A 19,038-nucleotide genomic window follows, 5' to 3' on the forward strand; every position below is an offset into this window, starting at 1 on the left:
TAGGGCCCTGTTTCAAATGACAGCCAGTATATGCTGGTGACACACAGGCAGCGTGTCTGTGTCTGTGTCTGACTGCATCGAAAGCCCCGACATGCTCATCCTCAGTCCACGATAATCTGCCCCGCAAGGGCACTCCCCCCCACATCTCTCTCAGGGACCTCTCTGATTAAGCAGTAGTGATTAATTTCAATAAAAAGCCTAACACCAAAATCAGGCAAATATGTTTAATTTTTTAAAATAACTGATGGCAAAATAAAATATTTACATCACATCATAATGTGTAAACATGTAAGGTCTCTGTACAAAGAAATATACATGCAAAAAATAATGTAAAAATATTAACTGAAATAATGAAAGAAACAGTACACAAATAAGCTATGAGGTTACATATCCAGTTTCTGAATCCAATTTCTCTTAAAAAGTTTCTGTACAATTTTACAAGAAATAAACAAAAACCCCAACAAAGGAATAAATAAAATACATTGGAAACTGCAAAGCTTAATTATGCCAGTTTATGGCTCAAGACCCAGATGTCTGGCTGGCTTGGGAAGCAAGCTGGTCTCTTTTTTTAGTGTATTTCACACAATGAAGATAAAAAGATATCCAGAAAAAATTCAAGCGTGCCAGAAACCCAACTTCTTGTGTTGAAGGACTTCCCAGGCCAGCGCCAGCTCTGCCACAGTGACTCGGGCGCGGGTACCAGCCTCGGGGCGGCCAGTACTTCACTGGCTTTCTCACCAAAAGCTGAAAATCCAGCCAATTACTATACAGAAAGTTGAATGTCAAAAAGTCTAAAAAGTAGTAAATGTTCAGACTGATTTTGGGAAAAAAAATAATACTTTGGCATTCTGAATAATAGCATAATAAAATTTAAAACATTACCCTATTATCCAGTTTTATATTCAGAGTATGAAATCACTTTTTACAGTCCTCAAAGCTGACAAATTTCATGAAGAGTGTCCTTGAACTGATGGCACAGGGCTACGACCCACCCCCAACACACACAACCATAAAGCTCACTTGCGAAGTATGTGCTTTTTCTATATATTTATTACAGGTACAACAGAAGTCTTCATAAATAGTTGCAGAAAATGTTAAAGCCACAACATTGCACATGATATGAAATAAAACCAAAAAAAAAAAAAAAACCAACCCAATGAGTGCATTTACAGTATTTTCATCTGACTGTATACCGGTCAACAATCTGATTGACGGCTTGGGATGGGGTTGGGGAGGGGGGCAGTGGGGCTGGACTTAGCCCAAAGTCTTCATTGGATGGGCAGACCCCCTCAGATCCCCCCCAGGAAGGCCCAGGCGGTGGGTGGGAGGGGCGGGGTGGGGGAAATGACAGACGGAAGGCAGGGAGAATCTTATGTACAAGTAAGGCCTACGTTTCATCAGAGCAAAACCATTCATTCTGTTTTATGCAAAAGACTGAGGTTGAACGTACGTTTCAGAAGCCAAGTCTGGTGCTTGGCAAGACGCACGCAGAGGTGCCTGGCAAAGCTCAGTGCCAGGTGGATGCCAAGCGCTGGCTGGGGCCATGAGAGTGGCTGCCACCTGGCGAGTCTTTCCCAGAAATACACAGTATCTTTGTTTTGTGTAACACCAGTGGTTTGAACATAGGCATGGATTTCCTTGAATCAATCTTGAAAATGCTAAATTTGCAAAATTCTATCCATGTTCATTTAAAAAAGTATCTTTTTATTTTTTTGCAGAAACCTGAATAAAATACTGTGATACAGCGATGCGATCTCTGCCTTTGCAGAGGGTAACTGAAGGTCCTCCACCCCAGCGCAGCTTGCAGCTCTGAGCCCAAGTGCTGCTGGGCACAGCTCACTTGGAATGCAATCTCACACGATGAACAGCAGGCAGCCGGTCATTTAGTTTGGTTTGGTTTCCTCTTCAAAATTCAAATTAACAGCTGATTGGCAGGTGAAAGAGAATGAGAAAGAACTTCAAGATAGGTCAAACTCTAGGCAGAAGCCTGCTCTGTAAGAAGTTTTTAATGCTACGAATAGGTCGAACATCATTCTGGTGTTTGCGCCGCTCAATGAAGGAGGTCAGTCTGGACGTGTCGAGGACGCCCGTGCCTTTGCCGCTGCCATTTCCTGCCTGTAGCCACTGCTCCTGCAGGGCCAGTGCAGCCGAGGGACGCTTGGCCGGGTCCTCCTGCAGGAGGAAGCACACGAACTCCTTGGCCTTCTGGCTAACTCCTTTAAAGTAGTCCTCCGGGAAGCTGAAGTCCAGCCGGCAAATGTTCAGGCAGGTCTCTTCCACGCTGTCATCCAGGAAGGGGGATACGCCGCTGAGCAGCACATAGGTGAGCACTCCAACACTCCATGTGTCCGAGGTCAGGGAGACAGGGTTCCCAAGAATGATTTCTGGGGCTGCAAACTCAGGGTTCCCCAGCAACTGGTGGATATAGTAGGTGGTGTTGAGCTGGACAGCATCTCCAAAGTCAGTCAGTTTAATGGTTGGCTTGGCCAGACTCTCATCCACCAAAATATTCTCAGGCTGAAACAGAGGAGGAGACACTGTCATTGGCAGACATCCCTAGCTCATGCTCAGTCTGACCACTGTTCAGGATCCTATGGCAAGGTGGGAGCTAGGCGAGTGCCATCCGAGGAAGCTCTCGAGGCTGCTCTGCTCTGCTGGGTGCAGCTCTCAGCTGCAGGGTACTGTCTTCTCCCCCAGGCACCCTCAACTGGGTAGATTCTGTGCCAACTTGGCAGCACTGACAGGAACTTCTTAAATGTCTCCTGACCTAACATGCTTCAGTACTAGGCCCTCCCAGACTGAAGGCAACTCTGGGAAAGACAAGGAATCTGCTCCGCTGCCAGCCTCTTCCTGTATGCCTCCAGATTCAGGCAGGAAGAGGGGTTCTTGCATCTCGCATGGCCCATCTGGCCGGGTGAACCTGCCCTTGCCCAGCCCCCGGCCTGCCAACCTTTAGGTCCAGGTGCGCTATCCTGCAGTTGTGAAGGTATCGGACAGCTTCCAGAACTTCCCCCAGGTGCCCTCTGACCTTCCCTTCGGTGAGGCTTCCCCATCGTACCACGCAATCCAGGAGGCGACCCTGGTCAGCCCTGCAGGGGAAGGAGGACACTTGTCACCTTTCAACTCAGACCATTTGAGGGAGAAATGAACCCACCAGATGGCATGGTACAGGGAAAAAAAAGATCCAGTCAGGGATGCAGCCTTGCTGGGTGTTGCTATGGCAAAGCTGGGCAGTACCTATGCACAGTAGACATTTGGATGTAAACTGCTGCTGCAAGAAGGCTGGGGTCACTCACCTCCCTGGGCATAGGCTCTCTTACACGTGAAGATGGGATGATAAAAAGCTACATGCTATATGCATGCTTAGTCAAAGTTACCCTAATCTGAACTATGTTTAATGATACAAAGTTCTCCATCAAAAGTTTGGCAGCATCTACTCACTCAACCTTCAATATCTGTAGTGAGGAGCGGCAGGCTATGTTCCCTGCACCCGGCTGCCTGCATGGCTAGCTTATGTCCAGAAATAATTACACGGAAACTATATTCTTTTAAACACTGCTTGGCCCATTAGTTTCAGCCTCTTATTGGCTAGCTCTTACATATTGATCTAACTCATTTCTAATATTTTGTGTAGCACCACGAGTTGGCTTACCAGGAAAGATATTAACCTGCGTCTGTCTGGAGCAGGAGAATCATGGCGACTGACTGACTCAGCTTCTTTCTCCCAGCATTCTGTTCTGTTTACTCTGCCTATCTAAATTCTACCCTATCAGAGGGCTAAGCAGTTTTCTTATTACTTAACCAATGAAAGCAACAGATAAGATACAACACCCACCTCCATCAAATACCCGAGAAGGGGGCTCCACTGCCCGACTTTAGAGGAAAAGACAGAGGCAGAGAAGGCAGAAAACCTTCCTGAGGTTCCTTGGCTCGTGAACAGCCACTATTGGATGGAGGCTGGTCTGAATGCTGGCTGCTTTCAAAATGTAAGTCTAGAGGAGACCAACCACCTGTCTATCAAGGAGTGGTCATTAGTGGGGAATCATGGCATTCTTAGGGTAATCAACTCTGTTAACGTCTGACGAGGCTGCACTGTGCTGGTTACATGACAATGCCTTCCATACGCTCATACCTTTGAATGCTTGGTCTCCAGGAGGTGGAACCTTTTGGGAAGAATTAGGAGATGTGGCCCTGTTGGAGGTGTGTCACTGAGGGTGGGCTTTAGCTTGCTTTCTCTTCCTTGTGCTTGTGAATTTCATGTTAGCTCTCAGCTACTGCTTTAGCAATATGCCCGCCTGCTGCCATGCTTCTAGTCATGATGGTCATGGACTCTAACCCTATGGAATGGTGAACCCCCAAATTAAATGCTTTTTGCTTTTTTTTTTTTTGGCATAAATTCCCTTTGTCATGGCAATAGAAAAGTAGCCAAGTAGTATAACATGTAACTTTCCAGTAAAAGAACTAAGAGTCAGAGAGCTGGGGGTATAGGTGAGTGATCCACTCCTTGCCAGGCACATGTGAGGCCCCGGGTACAGCTTTGTACTAAAAAAGAAACACATTCCCTTCAACATCCTCACCCCACCCAAGCAAAGCTAGAGCTGAAAGAGCTGCAGCTTCAGACGAAGGCTGTAGAAATTCTGACGAAGACCTGTGTGATTTTTCCTGTTCAGAATCCCTGTGGAAGGCAGGGAGGAGCTACTGGCCATCAAGATTACCAGAGAGCCTCCCGGGCATGGGGGCTTCCAGGCCAGCACTGGGCTTGGTTTTCCACACACAGTGCATCATTTTAGCTCATGACAGCTCTCCAGTGGCTAGGCCACCAAGGAGGAGGTGTCTGGAGAGATGGCTCAGCAGTCAAGAGCACTGATTATTCCTGCAGTGGACCCAGGTCCAATTCCCAGCACTCAAATGATTTGGCCATGAGTAGAGGCTCTAACATGGCAGCCTCTGATAACAAATCTTTGTAGATTGCTATGAATCCTAAAACCAGAGTCTGTTTTCTCAGAGAACAAACAGCAAAAGTGTCGGGAGCTGAGGTAAGGATGAGGATTGGGGTACGCACATTTCCAAAACCAGGATATAACTGGTAGGGGTCTCGAAGGTGTCAAGAAGACCCACGAGGAGGGGGTGCTGGAGGTTCTGCAGGATGCTAAGCTCATGGGTGACCTGGTCACGCTTCATCAACTTCTTGTTCACGAACTTCGCGGCCACTGCTCGTTTGGTTCCCTTCTGGTCGCATTTCTTAACCACAGCAAATCTGCCCCTGTAAGATTGGTCAGGGAGAAAGGACATAGGGACACGGCTGTGAGATGGTGACTTGACACCTACGGCAGACCTTACTTTGCTGGGCTCTGTGGGGAAGGAACGTGCTGTTGAGTCAGCTACGTGGCTGCCATTCCTCCCTCCTCATGCTGGGACTGAGCAGGCCCGGGGCTTCCTGACCACTGACTATGTGACTGGGACAGCTCACAGGAGCCTTGGCCTCACCATGTAGCTTCTACCTTTGTCCTCCTGGACAACATCACCATTCGAAGGCTAACGTAAGTGCCCATAGTAGCCAAATAATGTCCTCCCCACTCTTGAGGGAAGGGTCTTTTTGTCCTCTTGGCTTAAGCTTACTTGCAGTGTAGGCAAGTTGTCCCTTCAACTGAGGGTCAGGTCTCTGTTACTGCGTCCCAGTGCACACCCAGAGCCCAAGCGGCACCTCGATGCTGTGTGGTTAAGATGACTTTGCTCTCAGGGTCAGCACACTGTGCTCACCCAGGGAAATGGATGAATGTGTGGCAGAGGCAGGGCAGGCTATGGGGTAAGTTACATCTGACACTCCTCCCACAGGAAGTGGACGGTCAGTGGGTGGCTGCCCTAACTGTAGAATACAGAAAGAGTACAGTTGCTGATTTCTGAGCTTGGCAAACTCTGCTTCTGTTCTGGAATGCTCCACCGCCATGTGAGGAAGCACAGGGTGAGAGTCCGTGTAAGAAAAAGTCCTGCATCCATTTCCGGACTGAGACTTGAGCGAGGTGTGGGTGTGCCGACAGGGTGAGCCCGGGAAAGATGAACAAAATGCCTGCAGTCACTCTGCAGTGTTGTGAGGGCTGGCACATCATTACTGTTAAGACGGGGGATGGGTGGGTGAGACTTTCTGGTCAGTGATATGTAAATGGATATATACCACAGGAGCCATGAGACCCAGAGTGGCCAACAGAATGTAGAAGGCTGCTGACACCTGCATGGGAAAGCTCTCCCAACTTGACTCAGTAGTCTTCTCTGCTCCTCTCCTGCCTGGGGACACAATGACTACAGGCGGGCGGGTGCTGTGTAGTTCAGAAGGCAGCCAGAATTTAGAAGGGGACTGACTGTCTGTGGCATTGCTGAGCCAGTGTGGCCTTGGCAGCCTCAGCTGGAGAGAAGTAGCCTCTTTATGTCGAAACTTCTTTGTTCGTCAAGAGGAGCCTGATACTCCATCAGATCACAGGGTAACCCCTTCAAATCTCCACGAACAATCGAGCCAAGAGTGCATAGTCAGCCTTTCTCAACTGGCATTCTGAGAGAAGGAATCTACAAAGCAAATGTGCACCTCTTCTCTGAACTCTTCCAAGGACAGCACCCAGCTAGTGCTCTTCTAGATGCCCAGTGGGAAAGCGCTTGTTCCATCAGTGGATAGTCCATGGCGTTAGGCCTTCATTCTGGGATCCAACCAGTGCTTAACATCTAAAGCCCGTCAACCTGCCACTGCCTCCACAGGGTCATGTTCTCAACGCTTTTTACCCCGTGGGACCCTTCTGGGGAGGTTATGGAACCATGAGGAGGGAGTCTAGCAGGAGGAGGTTACAGCTCTGTCATGCCGTCTTTCCTGTCAGGACAGACTGAAACCCGCTGAGAACATGAGCTAGAAGAGACCCTTTCTGTCAGGTACTGGCAAACACAGAGCCACTAACCCCACACACAAGACAGTCACTCCTATCCATGGCAACATTCTCTGCTTATGGGTCTTGGATAACGAGCGATCTTTTGTGGAAGGGGTTTTGGGCTTCACATCATACCTGCCAAGTTCGGCCACTTCACTGTAGAAGGAGTCAAAGTTATCCTTCCAGGTCACCATGATCCCATCACTTCCTGGACCTGCGAGAAGAACACCATTTCTCCTGAGTACATTTGTTTTTTCTTTTAAAAACAGTGCTGCTGCTGTCAGCAGCCGTAAGCTGGTGGTTATCTTGCCTCCGATTCCCTAGAGCCAGCACTACAGGTGTGAGCCACCATGCTCAGCTCCTGAGTATACCCAAAGCAGAGCTTCTGGATAAGAAATCACAAACCAAATTTTTTCACTAATAGTCATTGTATGCATCTATGTATACATATATAATGCTTTCTTTTAGTTAAAAAGTAATATATTTTCTGTCAGAATATAAAGATAGGTAGAAGTAAAGAAGGAACACACCTGGTTAACAAAAAGGAATGAGGAAATGTTTATAAAGGCGAGTTACGATCAGGGCCAATGAGCCAATTTCGTATGGCATAAACTTTATTCAACTTTGTGAAAAACAACCATACGAAGAAACAAACGGTCAATTTTAAGATTTTACTTTCATGGTAAATTCATTCTTTTCATTAAAATCATATCTGTACGTTTGTTTTGAAAGAGGTGAAACAACATTCAATCTGCATAAACTTTTCCATCATATTTCACCAGAGTAAAAATTAAGAATCACGACTGATGAAATGATTCAACTGGTACAGTACTTGGAATGGAAGCCTGAACATCTGAGTTTGATTCCCAGAATCCATATAAAGGTAAAAAAAAAAAAAAAAAAAAAAGGTCCACAAAAGTTTCCTTTGACGTGTGCTGGCTACACCATCCACAAAGATCACATACCGTTATCATCATCATCATCATCATCATCGTAACAATAATAAATATTTTTATACTAGCATTTGAACAAGTGTCAGAGATTGTGATGAAAATCAAATTTATCAGAGCTGAAATATTTTAGAGTATTAAAATAAAACAGATCAACATTAAACCTTCATTCAACCTCTCCTCTTTTCACATCATTAGGATAAGAGAAGACAAACTCCCAACTTTTATCATTTTTGTAACTTCTGTTTTAAGCACAGATGAGGAAATTAAAATTCTACTGACCCTCCCATGCGTAAAAAAAAAAAAAAAAGAAATCACAAACCTCTACTGTCCAATATGGCCAGCACACATGACCAGCTAGCATCTCTGAGAGGTAGCACCTTTCATGCCACAGTAAGACAGACACACAGGACACTGGACTTAACATGAATAGAAGATTGGAAATATCTCATGAACAATTTATAGGTATTGATTTCACATTAGAATCAAATACTGTTGATACATTAGATTAACCTAAATGTCAGTGAATCAATTTGCTTTTATTTAAGAATGTGTAAAATTGTACTTGAGTCTTGTATCTGACTATTCCCTACAGACATTCTCTCACTGAGCCTGAAGTTAGGTTGACAAACTCCAGTCAACCTCTTGTGTCTGCCCATCACAGCACTGGGGTCACAGGCATTCCTGACACTGTGCCTGGCTTTTATGTAGGTTCTAGGCCTCTGGAGTCAGATCGCCATGCTTAGGTAGTGAATTGCTTTCACCCCGTGGGCCATCTCTCCAACCTGACAGGCCTGATTTATGGTCAGTCCCTCCTGGTCACCCAGACTCACAGCTTGTTTTCACAGTCTACAGAAGTCGAGGGTTCACTATGTTGTCTTAATGTTTACAGTCTTTTAGAGTATGTAAGTTATAAATGTGCTGCAGACATGGACAGTTTTATCATACATGCAGTTGGAAGTCACTTGCTAACAGTGAATATGGTACTATATACACCCAAGGAAACAAGATGTCTTCTCTAAACTTTTCTTCTGTCCTAACGACACCACAAAATCTACAGATGAGTGCATCGTTCAGTGCTTATCAGAGAAGCTTCTTGCAGTAGTCTTGTAGTACAGACTCACAAATGGACAGGACAGAGACTCTGGTCCTAACTTGGTCCTAACGGGGATGCCTTTATCACATTCCTCCCTCACGGCTCAGGGAAAGGGATCTATGTGGAAGAGGGGGTGGAAAGACTGTAGAGTCAGAGAGGGTGGACATTTTTCAGGAAATAACATTTTCCAGGCACAACAGGGTGGATGCGCTTAGGAACTTACTGAGACACTGACAGCATGCATAAGGACTGAACAATCCCAAGCCAGACAGAGTCCAACACAGAGGAGGGGAGGGGGGCACGGGGAATCTGCCTCTGAAATCCTAACAATAAGGCTGCTTAAACAAGGTCTGCACAATGACAACACTGAGTTGATGTGCTAATGTACATGCGGGTACTTCCCAAGGGCCTACCCCTAGATGAAGAGCTACAGGCAATTAAGGACTCAGGGAGACTCAGTGTTCTCCAGGGCGATGGGTTATCCAATCCCAAGCGGCCATCTCTAAACATATGAGCAACACTAAATGGTTATAGCAGGCGGTGTGTGCATGTGCATATAACAATAATAATTGAAGAAGTCATGAGTTTGCGAGGGAGTGGGGGGCATGGAAGAAGCTGGAGTAGAGAGAGGAAGAAATGATGTAAATATAGTATTTATGCCCCAAATTAAAAACTTTTAATTAAAAAAATATTGTATTTTTCCCACATAAAAGCAAACATTTTTCCTTTATTTTTCACTAAAAAGGATTCAAAAAATTCCCTAAACAAATGTCCTCAAAATATTGTATACATACAGAAGAGCATGAAACATAAATGTCTAGTCCTTGATCCCTAAGCAGTTCAAGAAATGGCCTCACAATGACACAAAGCCCCTTGGCTCATCCTGGTCACAGTCCTCCTTTTTCCTGAAGGGGACCCTTGCTTGACTTGCTCCATCAGTGGGGGCTTGTATGCATTTCTGAGGTGGCAGGACTGACCACTTTAGCTTCAAGATGCAAGAATCGCTCCCCTAGGAATTCTCTTGCCCTGATCCAGTCACAGTGCCTGGCTTGGTGTCAACATGTCCACAGGGGCTGGGACTCAGGGGCTGCAGAACAGAAAGAACTGGGGCAATACTCTGGAGAACACACAGTGATGAACAGCATCTACACAGGGCAGCTCACTGGTGTGGACTGACTAGCAAACATTAAAGTCACAGACCACCAAGGCCTGCAAACCAAGCGGCTTCCCACAGGGTGAGGTTTAGAAACTGTAAGAAAATCTAATGGCTTGTCTGACAAGATGGCATTTTTCTAAAGACCTCGAAGATTTTGTGACAGGAATAGCCACTCATTTTCTTTTCTGTTATTTCCTGCTCAGATCTCCAAGGGATGAGTAGCTCTGTGACTCTGAGCTGTTAGAGTAGCTTATTAAGAACCAACTCTATAATTTGTATGATTTTTCTAAATGAGAAAAATCAACGATTCTTTATTTTCAATTTCAAGATCTTGCTCTCTTTTAGGTCACAGTTCCAGAACGATAACACGCTCTTTCTATGATTTAATGAAGTCAAAACGTGGGATAAAATCTTAGGTAAAATTACTGTCTACACACAGAACACTCTAGAATCCAACCCATCATTTAGTTGGGATTCTTATTTCCCCTATTGGAAGCCGTTTTCCCAAACTCAAAGCAACTAAGGGCAGGTGGACACCTGTAGCTGCCCCGTGTAGCAGGGCTGGCCTCAGTGGGCACTGCTGGAAACCAGTCCATACACTGTCCTGCTCTGAACACACCTACCCGTGCCAACTGCAACAGCAGTCCATCAGGGTTAGGAAGGGTTCTGTCCAACTGCAGAGAACACAGCATCCGCTGGGCTGTGAAGGTGCCAAGGTCACCAACAAGCAGGTCCCTGGGAACACTCTCCTAGCTATGTAGGGAAATCACTGAACCGTCACAGTCCACCTCACTGAAGGGCTGAACTGGGGTCCACATACACGCTTCATGGTCCAACTTAACCTCGGCAGGAAGACTGGATATAAAAGGACATGCTTATAAGTACTAAGGGCACGAAAGCACCGCATCCCAGCTCAGACCAGTCACTAGTGACTCCAGTGCACAATGGCACAGTCACAGACCTTTATACACGCCTTCACCTAGAGTCTCCCTTGCCTGCTAGCTGAGCCTCTTTGGGACAGTCACACATGTGAGCTTTTGTTCATACCACACCAAGTGTGGCAGATACAACAGACCTTAGGAGACCACTGGCAGAGGTGCTCTGCTCCGGTGGCTTACCTAGAACCCTCAGACTGGCCGAAGATGAGGCTGAACCCATGTCGTTCACAGCGATGCACGTGTAGATGCCATCGTCTTCTGTGGTCACACCCATGATCTTCAGAGTGGCCTCCCCGATGTCACTGTGGCACACGGGAGAATACGCTAGGCTTCAGGAAGGCTCGGCACCTTCAGGTACCAGCATTACCTCCCTCCCCAAGTATGAAATGTTCTCCCACAGACTACGCACCCAAGGTGACAAAGAGATGACTCAGAGAACAGCACCTTTTCAGTTACCAAGTTACGGGATCAACCACGCCCCTAGCCAGTGCGCTGCTCGAGTGACCCCTCACCTGTAGGAGATGCTGTAGTGATCGTCGTTGTTCAGAGTGTTGTGTTCAGGGCCCTTCCAGGTGATGGAGGCCTTGGGGCGGCCACAGACACGACATCTAAAAACAATGGTCTCCCCTGTCTCACATGTGACCTCACTCAATGGGATAACGAATTCTGGGGGAACTGCAAGGTAAGGGAGTTTGGTCAATGCCGGTCATCCTCAGCATCTCTCCACACCTCTCATGTGGTATCACACACCAGTGCACACCCAGAACACCACAGAATACCCCAGTGCAGAGCCACGATGCCTTGACAGAGACCCCACAGAACCGTGAGCCCTCAGAGCAAAGACAGCAGAACTCACCGTCATAGATGTAGTTGGGGTTGAGAAGCTGAAACGGAAAAGACAAATAAGCATTAATAAAAACAAAACTATTTCCAGGTAGCCTACCTGATTCCAGGGCTACAGCTATTGCTGGAAGAGCTTGGCTAATTTGGAACCAATCAGAACCAACCCCCTTCTATTGCTTTTACATACCCTTGAATGTGTCATGCCATATCAATTAGCTGATTATCTTTTCATTCACAAACATGCTACTTCAATTGTACAGGATTCAGGCTAAGGCTGACTGGCTTAACTACATTTTTGGAAGGCACACGTAGACCACAAGTGCTAAGTCACATGCCTACACAGTTCCCAATGAATGCACAGAGAGCCAATGTAATGCTGCCCCCAGGGGAGGGGAGAGCATCCTCAAGCAAGCCCTAGCTTAGGGCCTGCCGCGGCCCTCCCCGCCCTCCTCCTGGAGGTGGCACTAGGCCTGGATTCTCACACGCACCTTCACAGATACCTTGTGACTGAGCCCTTCGCGTGGCTTCCTGTACCCGTTCTCCAACTTGCCGTCCCTTTTGCCGTCTTTATCTTTCTTCTCAGACTTCTTCCTTAAACGGAGTGCTGTGTGCCAAGATGTCGACTTCCTAGGGAAGAGAAGAACACACTGCTCACATCCTTCCGTCTCCATGGTCAGCAGGTGACATATGGAAGCCTCAGAGAAAGGCTTCACCGAGGAACTGAGAGTCTCTAGGAACAGAGGTCCTACTCAGGAAGCAGGTGACAAAGCCAGCAGTTTTTTACGCAAATTTTAAAGATTAAAATTCAAAAGCAATAGTTAAATTATGTGTCATCTTGATGGGGTCACACTGTGCTGAGACAGTCAAATGTTCTCAGTGTTTCTTTGAAGGAACTTTTGGTCAGCAGAACATCTGGATGGCTGAAGCCCTCCCTTATCCAGACAGCTGAAGGACTATGGAGGGAACCTGATGGGCACCGGCCATCTGGACCTGCCTGTCTCCACAGCTATGTGAGCCAGTCCCTCGCAAGTCTACATCCTCACCTGCCTACTCACGGCCTACCCCAGTGCGTCTGTTCCCTGAAGGAACTAGCGTGAGGTTCACAAATGCATGCTGAAGACTTATAACATGGGACTTCCATCTCCCACACGTCTTTCTTCTAAAGTCAAGGCGTAGAAAGTGTAGGATCCTGAACAACACACTCACTTCTCTCTGCCTCTCAGGGAGACAGGATGAGGGGAAGGAAGCCAGTTGTAGAGAAGCAGGGATGGCTTAAAGTACTGGCCTCTAGTGCCAGTGTCTTGCAGGGACCTGAGTGGCCAGGCAGCACTGCCTCTTCTAGTGACAGAACTAGTCTACTCTGGGAAAGACATGGCTAGTCTCTCCCATTTCGGGGAGGCTCCAGGAAGAGAAAAAGTTTCAAAGACCAGTATGGACTCAGTTGTCTTTAATATAATGCTCAACAGCCTGTGAGTATTAAAGGGCCGATGGCGAAGCCATCACATAGATCTTCTCCTGCAGCCTGTGAGTGATGACCTTGTGTTCCTCAAGAGGCCCTGCTCCTTCACTAAGACCTTCAGGGATTATTTAGGGATATAAATTAATGATCACTGAATGAAAGATGTATTAAAGAGGGTCTGTGAGGTAAAGGACAGCCCACCTTCACTGGGGGCCACACGCTTCACTTAAGGGGCAAACCTGGGTGAATCAACAGCTAAACCTGCATGAATCAACAGCTAAACCTGCGTGAATCAACAGCTTTTCCAGTTCTTCCCTTCAGGACCTTCAAGCACTCCCTGATGGCTCCTATCCCTTCCGCTGCCCACGTTTAGGCTGCCTGGCTGCTGGCACTCACTTGAGAGTCCCGTCGGGGTTCTCCATGATAACTGCACTGGTATGGCCCAGGACAAAGCCCGGAATCCAGCCCTCGGCTGCGGGGCACTGGTCAGTGGCGGCTCGGAACACCAGAAACATGTTCTGCTGGTTACTGGCCAGAATTTGAACGACCTCTCCTTGATAGACGTTTATCTCATCCTCCTTCACTGCCGTGTACTCGTGTGTCACCAGCATGGTGGAGATGTTGCTACTGCTGCTGCTTTCACTCTGGAGGGGAAGAGGGAGAGAAGAAGGTGGGCAGGGACTGAGACGAGGTCCTACAGCAGCAGCTGCTGGTGACCGTGCGCCATAGCACCAAGCCCGCAAGGGGCTTGGCAGACAGACAGGGAGACGTCAGACTCCTCCTTCACGCGCTCTTCAGTTTAACGCCCTCCCTTGCAACAAACTTGGTCAGCCATGAAGAAACAACTCCAAAAGATCCACCTCAGTGCTGATGCCCTGGGAGACCGGTGCAGTTGGATCTTCACTGTGTCCTGCACGAGCCACTCAGTCCTCCTGCCGACGACGTGTTGGGTGTTTCAGATTCAAACAAGTATTAACTTTGAAGGCTGTAGAGTAGCTGCTTGGCTGACTGACAGATCGTAACTGAGATGTCTCCAGATCTTCCTAACAAGACATTCGCTGGAAAGTGCATTCCAGGATAAAGGTGTTGTCTGCCTAACCTTGCTTCCCCCTGTCCCCACCCCAAAGAATGTGGACCATCTGAAAGAGCAATCCACTACCACTCTACTCTTGTGTATGGCTGCTCCATCTCCTGTGTGTCCCTCAGTGGATGCTCCTCTGACCGAGCTTGCCTCAGGGGTCTTCACATGGCTCTTGTCATGGGAATAATTGGCATAATATCACACAGCTGCCTTCGAGCTTTGGGGAAGAGAGCTTTAAGTGGCTGTAGGGATATTTTTCACTGCCCTTATCCCGAGGCCTGAGTAGCATCCAGTTTTTTTTTTTTTTTTTTTTTTTTTGATCAGCGACTGACATGTGGTTGGCCCGCAACACCTGTTCAGTAACTCAGTCAATGAAACAAGACTGTAAAAGTAAAAACCAAGTGGGTTTCTTGAAGCCGCCAGCCTGGGCATGCAGACGGAATGAACGAAACACAGATGGCAGTCACCTGTCCCATGTTCTCACCTGACTATTTGTCCAGGAGCGCAGAAAGGTGACATCACTGCTGATCCCTGAGTGTCATCTTGCCCAATTCCCCTCTATCAAATTAGCACACGGGAAATGGCCTCTGGGCCCTGGCTTTTCTGAGTTTGCTCTCAAATGCTCGTACACTGCTGCTTCAGGGTGTTTACAGAGGTTAGGGTCTGGGACGCTCTGAGGGGGAGAAGATCTGGCCCCTGCCCTTCTCATTTCTCGTCTTCGGAGCATGTCAGAGCAGGCAGCTGACTGCCGTTCTGAGGTGGTGAGGGGACATCAGGCCCACCTGCTCTTCTCTGTGAGGCCATGTGTGGGCAGCCGGCAGGGCAGTTACCGGTAGCTGATATGGGCACAGAAAAGCTGCCTGCCTGTGTTCACGATGAGTTGCACTGCTTTTGTCCCCACAGTCCCTGCTTCCTGCCAGTGACCCGTCAGCTCAAAGGGTACCTTGGCTCACTTTGTACATTCAGTTCTTACTTCAGTATTTTGATCTACATGGCAGGACCCAGCAGTTTTGGGATGGTACAGGCAAACGTGCTAGACATGTAACCTAAAACTTTCTTTGCCACCACCGCCCTGGTTAGGGCGCCACAGCAGGCTGCATCTCAAAACTGTGGTCATCTGTGGTCATCACGAATCTTGTCACTTTCCAATACACCTCTGGCCAGGATATGCACTAGGTGTTTCAAATCAGCCTTCCTTAGTTCCCACAAGAACCTCCCAGCCACAGAGCAGGTGGCAAGCATGCAGAGGACACCCAGAGAGTGACAGAGGCAGGGCTGGAGTCGACGCTAATGTGTTCTCTTCTGCGGCTCACATGTGAGTGGAAGGCTAGGTCAGCTAATGGCACAGAGCACAGGCTAGCCCAGTCAGTTTGGGGCCATGTATTTGCACCCCACGCACCCTATCGCAGCAGAATTCAGCAGGAGGTGCCATCTGGGGCGGGAGGAAGGGCATTATGAGAGGTCAGGTATACCTGCCTGTCTATAATCCCAGACAGCTCCTCAGAGGAGGTCACAGGAAGGGAGACCCTACTCTCTGGCGAGCAGCTAAGAGTTCCAATGGCCCATTTTAGCCAGAGCGGGGAAGAGGGTATGTCACATCTCCATTCTGATGGAAACTCAGCCTGTCAGTCCTACCACAAAAGCAGCGGGAAGAGTCAGAAATCAAAGGCACTTCTCCATCAATGTACCAGCCACTACCACATGAGATGGACTGTGCCTTCTCTCAGGGTGGAGCTGTGTCTCTAACCACACCCTTGAAGGGGCATCCGGAGATGAAGGCCTGGCTCCTGTCGTAGAGTAGTTACTCACTTGGAGACACAGACCTGACGGCTCTACCTGCTGCAAATGTTACAGGTACAGGACATGCCAGTAGGCCTCTGGATGGGCCACAGTGCTGAGACCAGGCCCAGCCACTGAGCAGAGTAGGCCTGGGGCTATGACTTGTCAGTGCAATGTCTGCCCTAGAGTTTCCAACCCAGCCGTGTACAAACTGGAGAGTCCATAGCAAGGACAGGGGGATGTTCTCCACCTGCTTAACCACTTAGTGGTTAGCTCAAGTGTAAACAAAAGCATCAGGACCCACGTCTCAATTTCTTCCACCAATAAAGATGAAGGCCGAGTTAATCAAAATCCCTAACGAAAAAGAAGATAAGATAAAGAATACAAATGAGGGATTAATAGAAGTCCAGAGGAAAGAGACATGCAAAAGCTAGATTTTATATATAAATATATATACAACGAGAGACACAGACCCTTTTAGGGAAATGTATTTAAAAATTTATAAAGCGTTCAAACATACAGTCGTTAGAACAGTTCTGTGCGCTCACGCATGCCTTCAGAAGAGTGTTACGGGCCAGGTCATCTGCCTGTAGGAAACAGCTGGAGGACAGTGAGGAGGCCAGAGAGTGGGGGAACCCAGCAGACACCCTTCAGCTTGAGAACACAATGCAAGTGACCACAAAATGAGCTGGAACCCCATTGCAGAGGCACTCAGACAGCCCCTGGCATCCTCGCTGGAGGCATGAGCCCAGCCATCTTTGGAGAAGCCGGGTGTCAGTTGCCTGGGCCAGTGTCTCTCCAGGAGACTTAGGGTAGAGGAAACTTTCCCATTGGGTAGATTCCTGCCCCCTTATGCCGTTTTATTTTGCTTTGAGTTGTTGTTGGATGTTTTCTTGAGGAATTTTTTTTTTCATCAGATGACTCAAAAAAGCTGCAAAGATAACTTATAGCACAAAAGAGCAAAACTAAGCGATAAACAAAAAGCTTAAAAGTGTACATATTTCATTGTAAGTAATAGAGAACAGAAAAAACTCAAAAAATAAAAAAAAAACATGAAAAAAAGTGCTAGGAAGGCAGGGCCTAAAAGCAAGTCCCAAGATACTTTTCTGGTCAGAAACTGAAGACTTAAAGATGCCGCATGGAGGAGGTTAATGGTGCACGTTCTCTTAAGGAGACAGGAATAAAGCAAGAAGCAAGTTAGTAGAGAGGAGAGCAGGCGCTGTCCGTGGTCCCACAGGGGTTAGAGGTGGCTGCATTCATTTGGCGGCTGGGTGCCAGTGCAACGCCACGGGGCACGGACACGAGTGCACACACAGAGGCCACAGACGTGTCTACTCAGACAATGCACAGGAGAACTGGAGAAGGCGATTACTGCTGCACAGTGCTGGAGAGCTGGAGTTAGTACGGAGGTTTAGAAGAGCTGGCGGGACAGAGGTGGTGGGGTGGACGGGCGCAGGCTCCCCGGCGCTCTTACCCCATTGCTCTGAGTGGACTGCACGGACTGCTCGCTGGCCGAGGAGCACGTGCTCATGCGGTCTGTGTCCTTGCTGGGGGCTGCGTGGCGGTGCGTCTGTCGCTGGAGGGAGTCACTGTCCCCCGGGAAGGTGAAGGAGCTTGGCCGGCTGGCAGGGGAAGCAGGAACGGAGCTCCAGAAGGAGCCCCCCTTCTGCAGGGGGCTGCTGGGAGGAAAGGCCTCCTTGCCAAAAGGAGAAGGGAACGTAGTGGAGAGAGGAGAGTTCAGCGGCGAGATGGCCCCCGGCCTAGTCTTGCCCAGAGGTAATGGGCCCAGGTTCCCCCGGGCATCCTTGGTGTTTCCGTCTTGGCTTGTACCAGAAGCATTCCCAGGGGCTTTTCTGGGGCTCTCCATCACCTTCATCTTGGGAATGGGCTCTGTTTCTCGTTCAAGACCTTCGGAGTCTCCACTCAGGGGGAGCCTGCTGGGCTGGCCAATGCTGGCCTCAAGGGCCAGGCTGCTGCTCGGGGGAGGCAGTGAGGGGCTGGGAGCAGACATACCTGACATCTTGTCTGCCTCTGCCTGGCTTGAGGCTGCAGAGGAGACCAGCATGGGGGGGTGGTGTCTGACAGGCTGTGGAATCCTGGAGGGCCTGCTCCTGCTTGAGCCGGGGCCGCTGCTACAGCTGCTGGGGCCACTGCCATGGCCGCTGCTGCCACCGCTGGAGGCCCCGCTGCCACCGCTGCCCCCGCCCCCGCCGCTGCTGCCCCCGCTGCCACTGCCGCCGCCCCCGCTATGGTTCCTCTGGTACTCGATGGGTGATGTCAAGGCTGTAAAACCAAGCAATTCAACAGAAGAAGGTCAGTAAGGGTACCAAGAAAATTCTAACGGCAGAGTATAGAAAAAAGTCATATACAATGAAATGGAAGTACCGGGCTTGAGAGTTAGTGAGCTAATTCAGGCAAATGCTTATGGTCACAGGAGCCTACTTGGACCACAGGGGTCCAGATGATTGGTCAACCAGAGAGTTAGACAGCAGCCTGGGGCAAACAGTAGGCAGATTACGACTAGGCTAACAGTGCCACCCACTGAGAGTCTCTGTTCCTGACTTCAAAATGTCCTATAGAGGGTTTTCTTGAGACAGGAGCATCACAACATCTCCCTGGTTTAGGCTTAGGCACAGGACGTGACTATGCAGAAAAGGTCACAGTGAGGACTGGTTCAGTAAGCAGTTAGTTCCCTACTGTGTTCTCCACCTCTTTCATCCACCAAGCTAAAATGATGGAGGAGCCGGCGGTCACGGGGACTGTTGCAGAGAGGAAGATGGCAGTTAACAGCTATGGGCTTCTCTACAATCACATGAGATAAGTCTTAG

General features: G+C 48.5%; 1 protein-coding gene across 2 annotated transcripts in view; it reads right to left on the reverse strand.

Moving 5' to 3' along the window:
* Nucleotides 1–210: 210 nt before the first annotated feature.
* The window catches only part of Trio (trio Rho guanine nucleotide exchange factor), a 286,543-nt gene continuing 267,715 nt past the window's right edge, over nucleotides 211–19,038 (reverse strand). The window contains exons 48-57 of one of the 2 annotated variants that reach the window (XM_041632132.1): nucleotides 17,685–18,493; nucleotides 13,747–13,994; nucleotides 12,380–12,518; nucleotides 11,905–11,932; nucleotides 11,561–11,723; nucleotides 11,229–11,350; nucleotides 7,044–7,122; nucleotides 5,063–5,263; nucleotides 2,951–3,089; nucleotides 211–2,517 (exon numbers count right to left, since the gene is read on the reverse strand). In XM_041632132.1, the coding sequence (XP_041488066.1) occupies nucleotides 1,969–2,517; nucleotides 2,951–3,089; nucleotides 5,063–5,263; nucleotides 7,044–7,122; nucleotides 11,229–11,350; nucleotides 11,561–11,723; nucleotides 11,905–11,932; nucleotides 12,380–12,518; nucleotides 13,747–13,994; nucleotides 17,685–18,493 (2,477 nt within the window). In that variant the 3' untranslated portion in view covers nucleotides 211–1,968. Of the gene's footprint in view, nucleotides 2,518–2,950; nucleotides 3,090–5,062; nucleotides 5,264–7,043; nucleotides 7,123–11,228; nucleotides 11,351–11,560; nucleotides 11,724–11,904; nucleotides 11,933–12,379; nucleotides 12,519–13,746; nucleotides 13,995–17,684; nucleotides 18,494–19,038 lie in introns of those variants that run through there. The other variant, XM_041632133.1, reaches the window with a different exon arrangement.

The sequence above is a fragment of the Microtus oregoni genome, unplaced genomic scaffold (genome assembly GCF_018167655.1).
Source record: "Microtus oregoni isolate MIOR12 unplaced genomic scaffold, Mior012 000040F_ref0000088, whole genome shotgun sequence".
NCBI lineage: Eukaryota > Metazoa > Chordata > Mammalia > Rodentia > Cricetidae > Microtus > Microtus oregoni.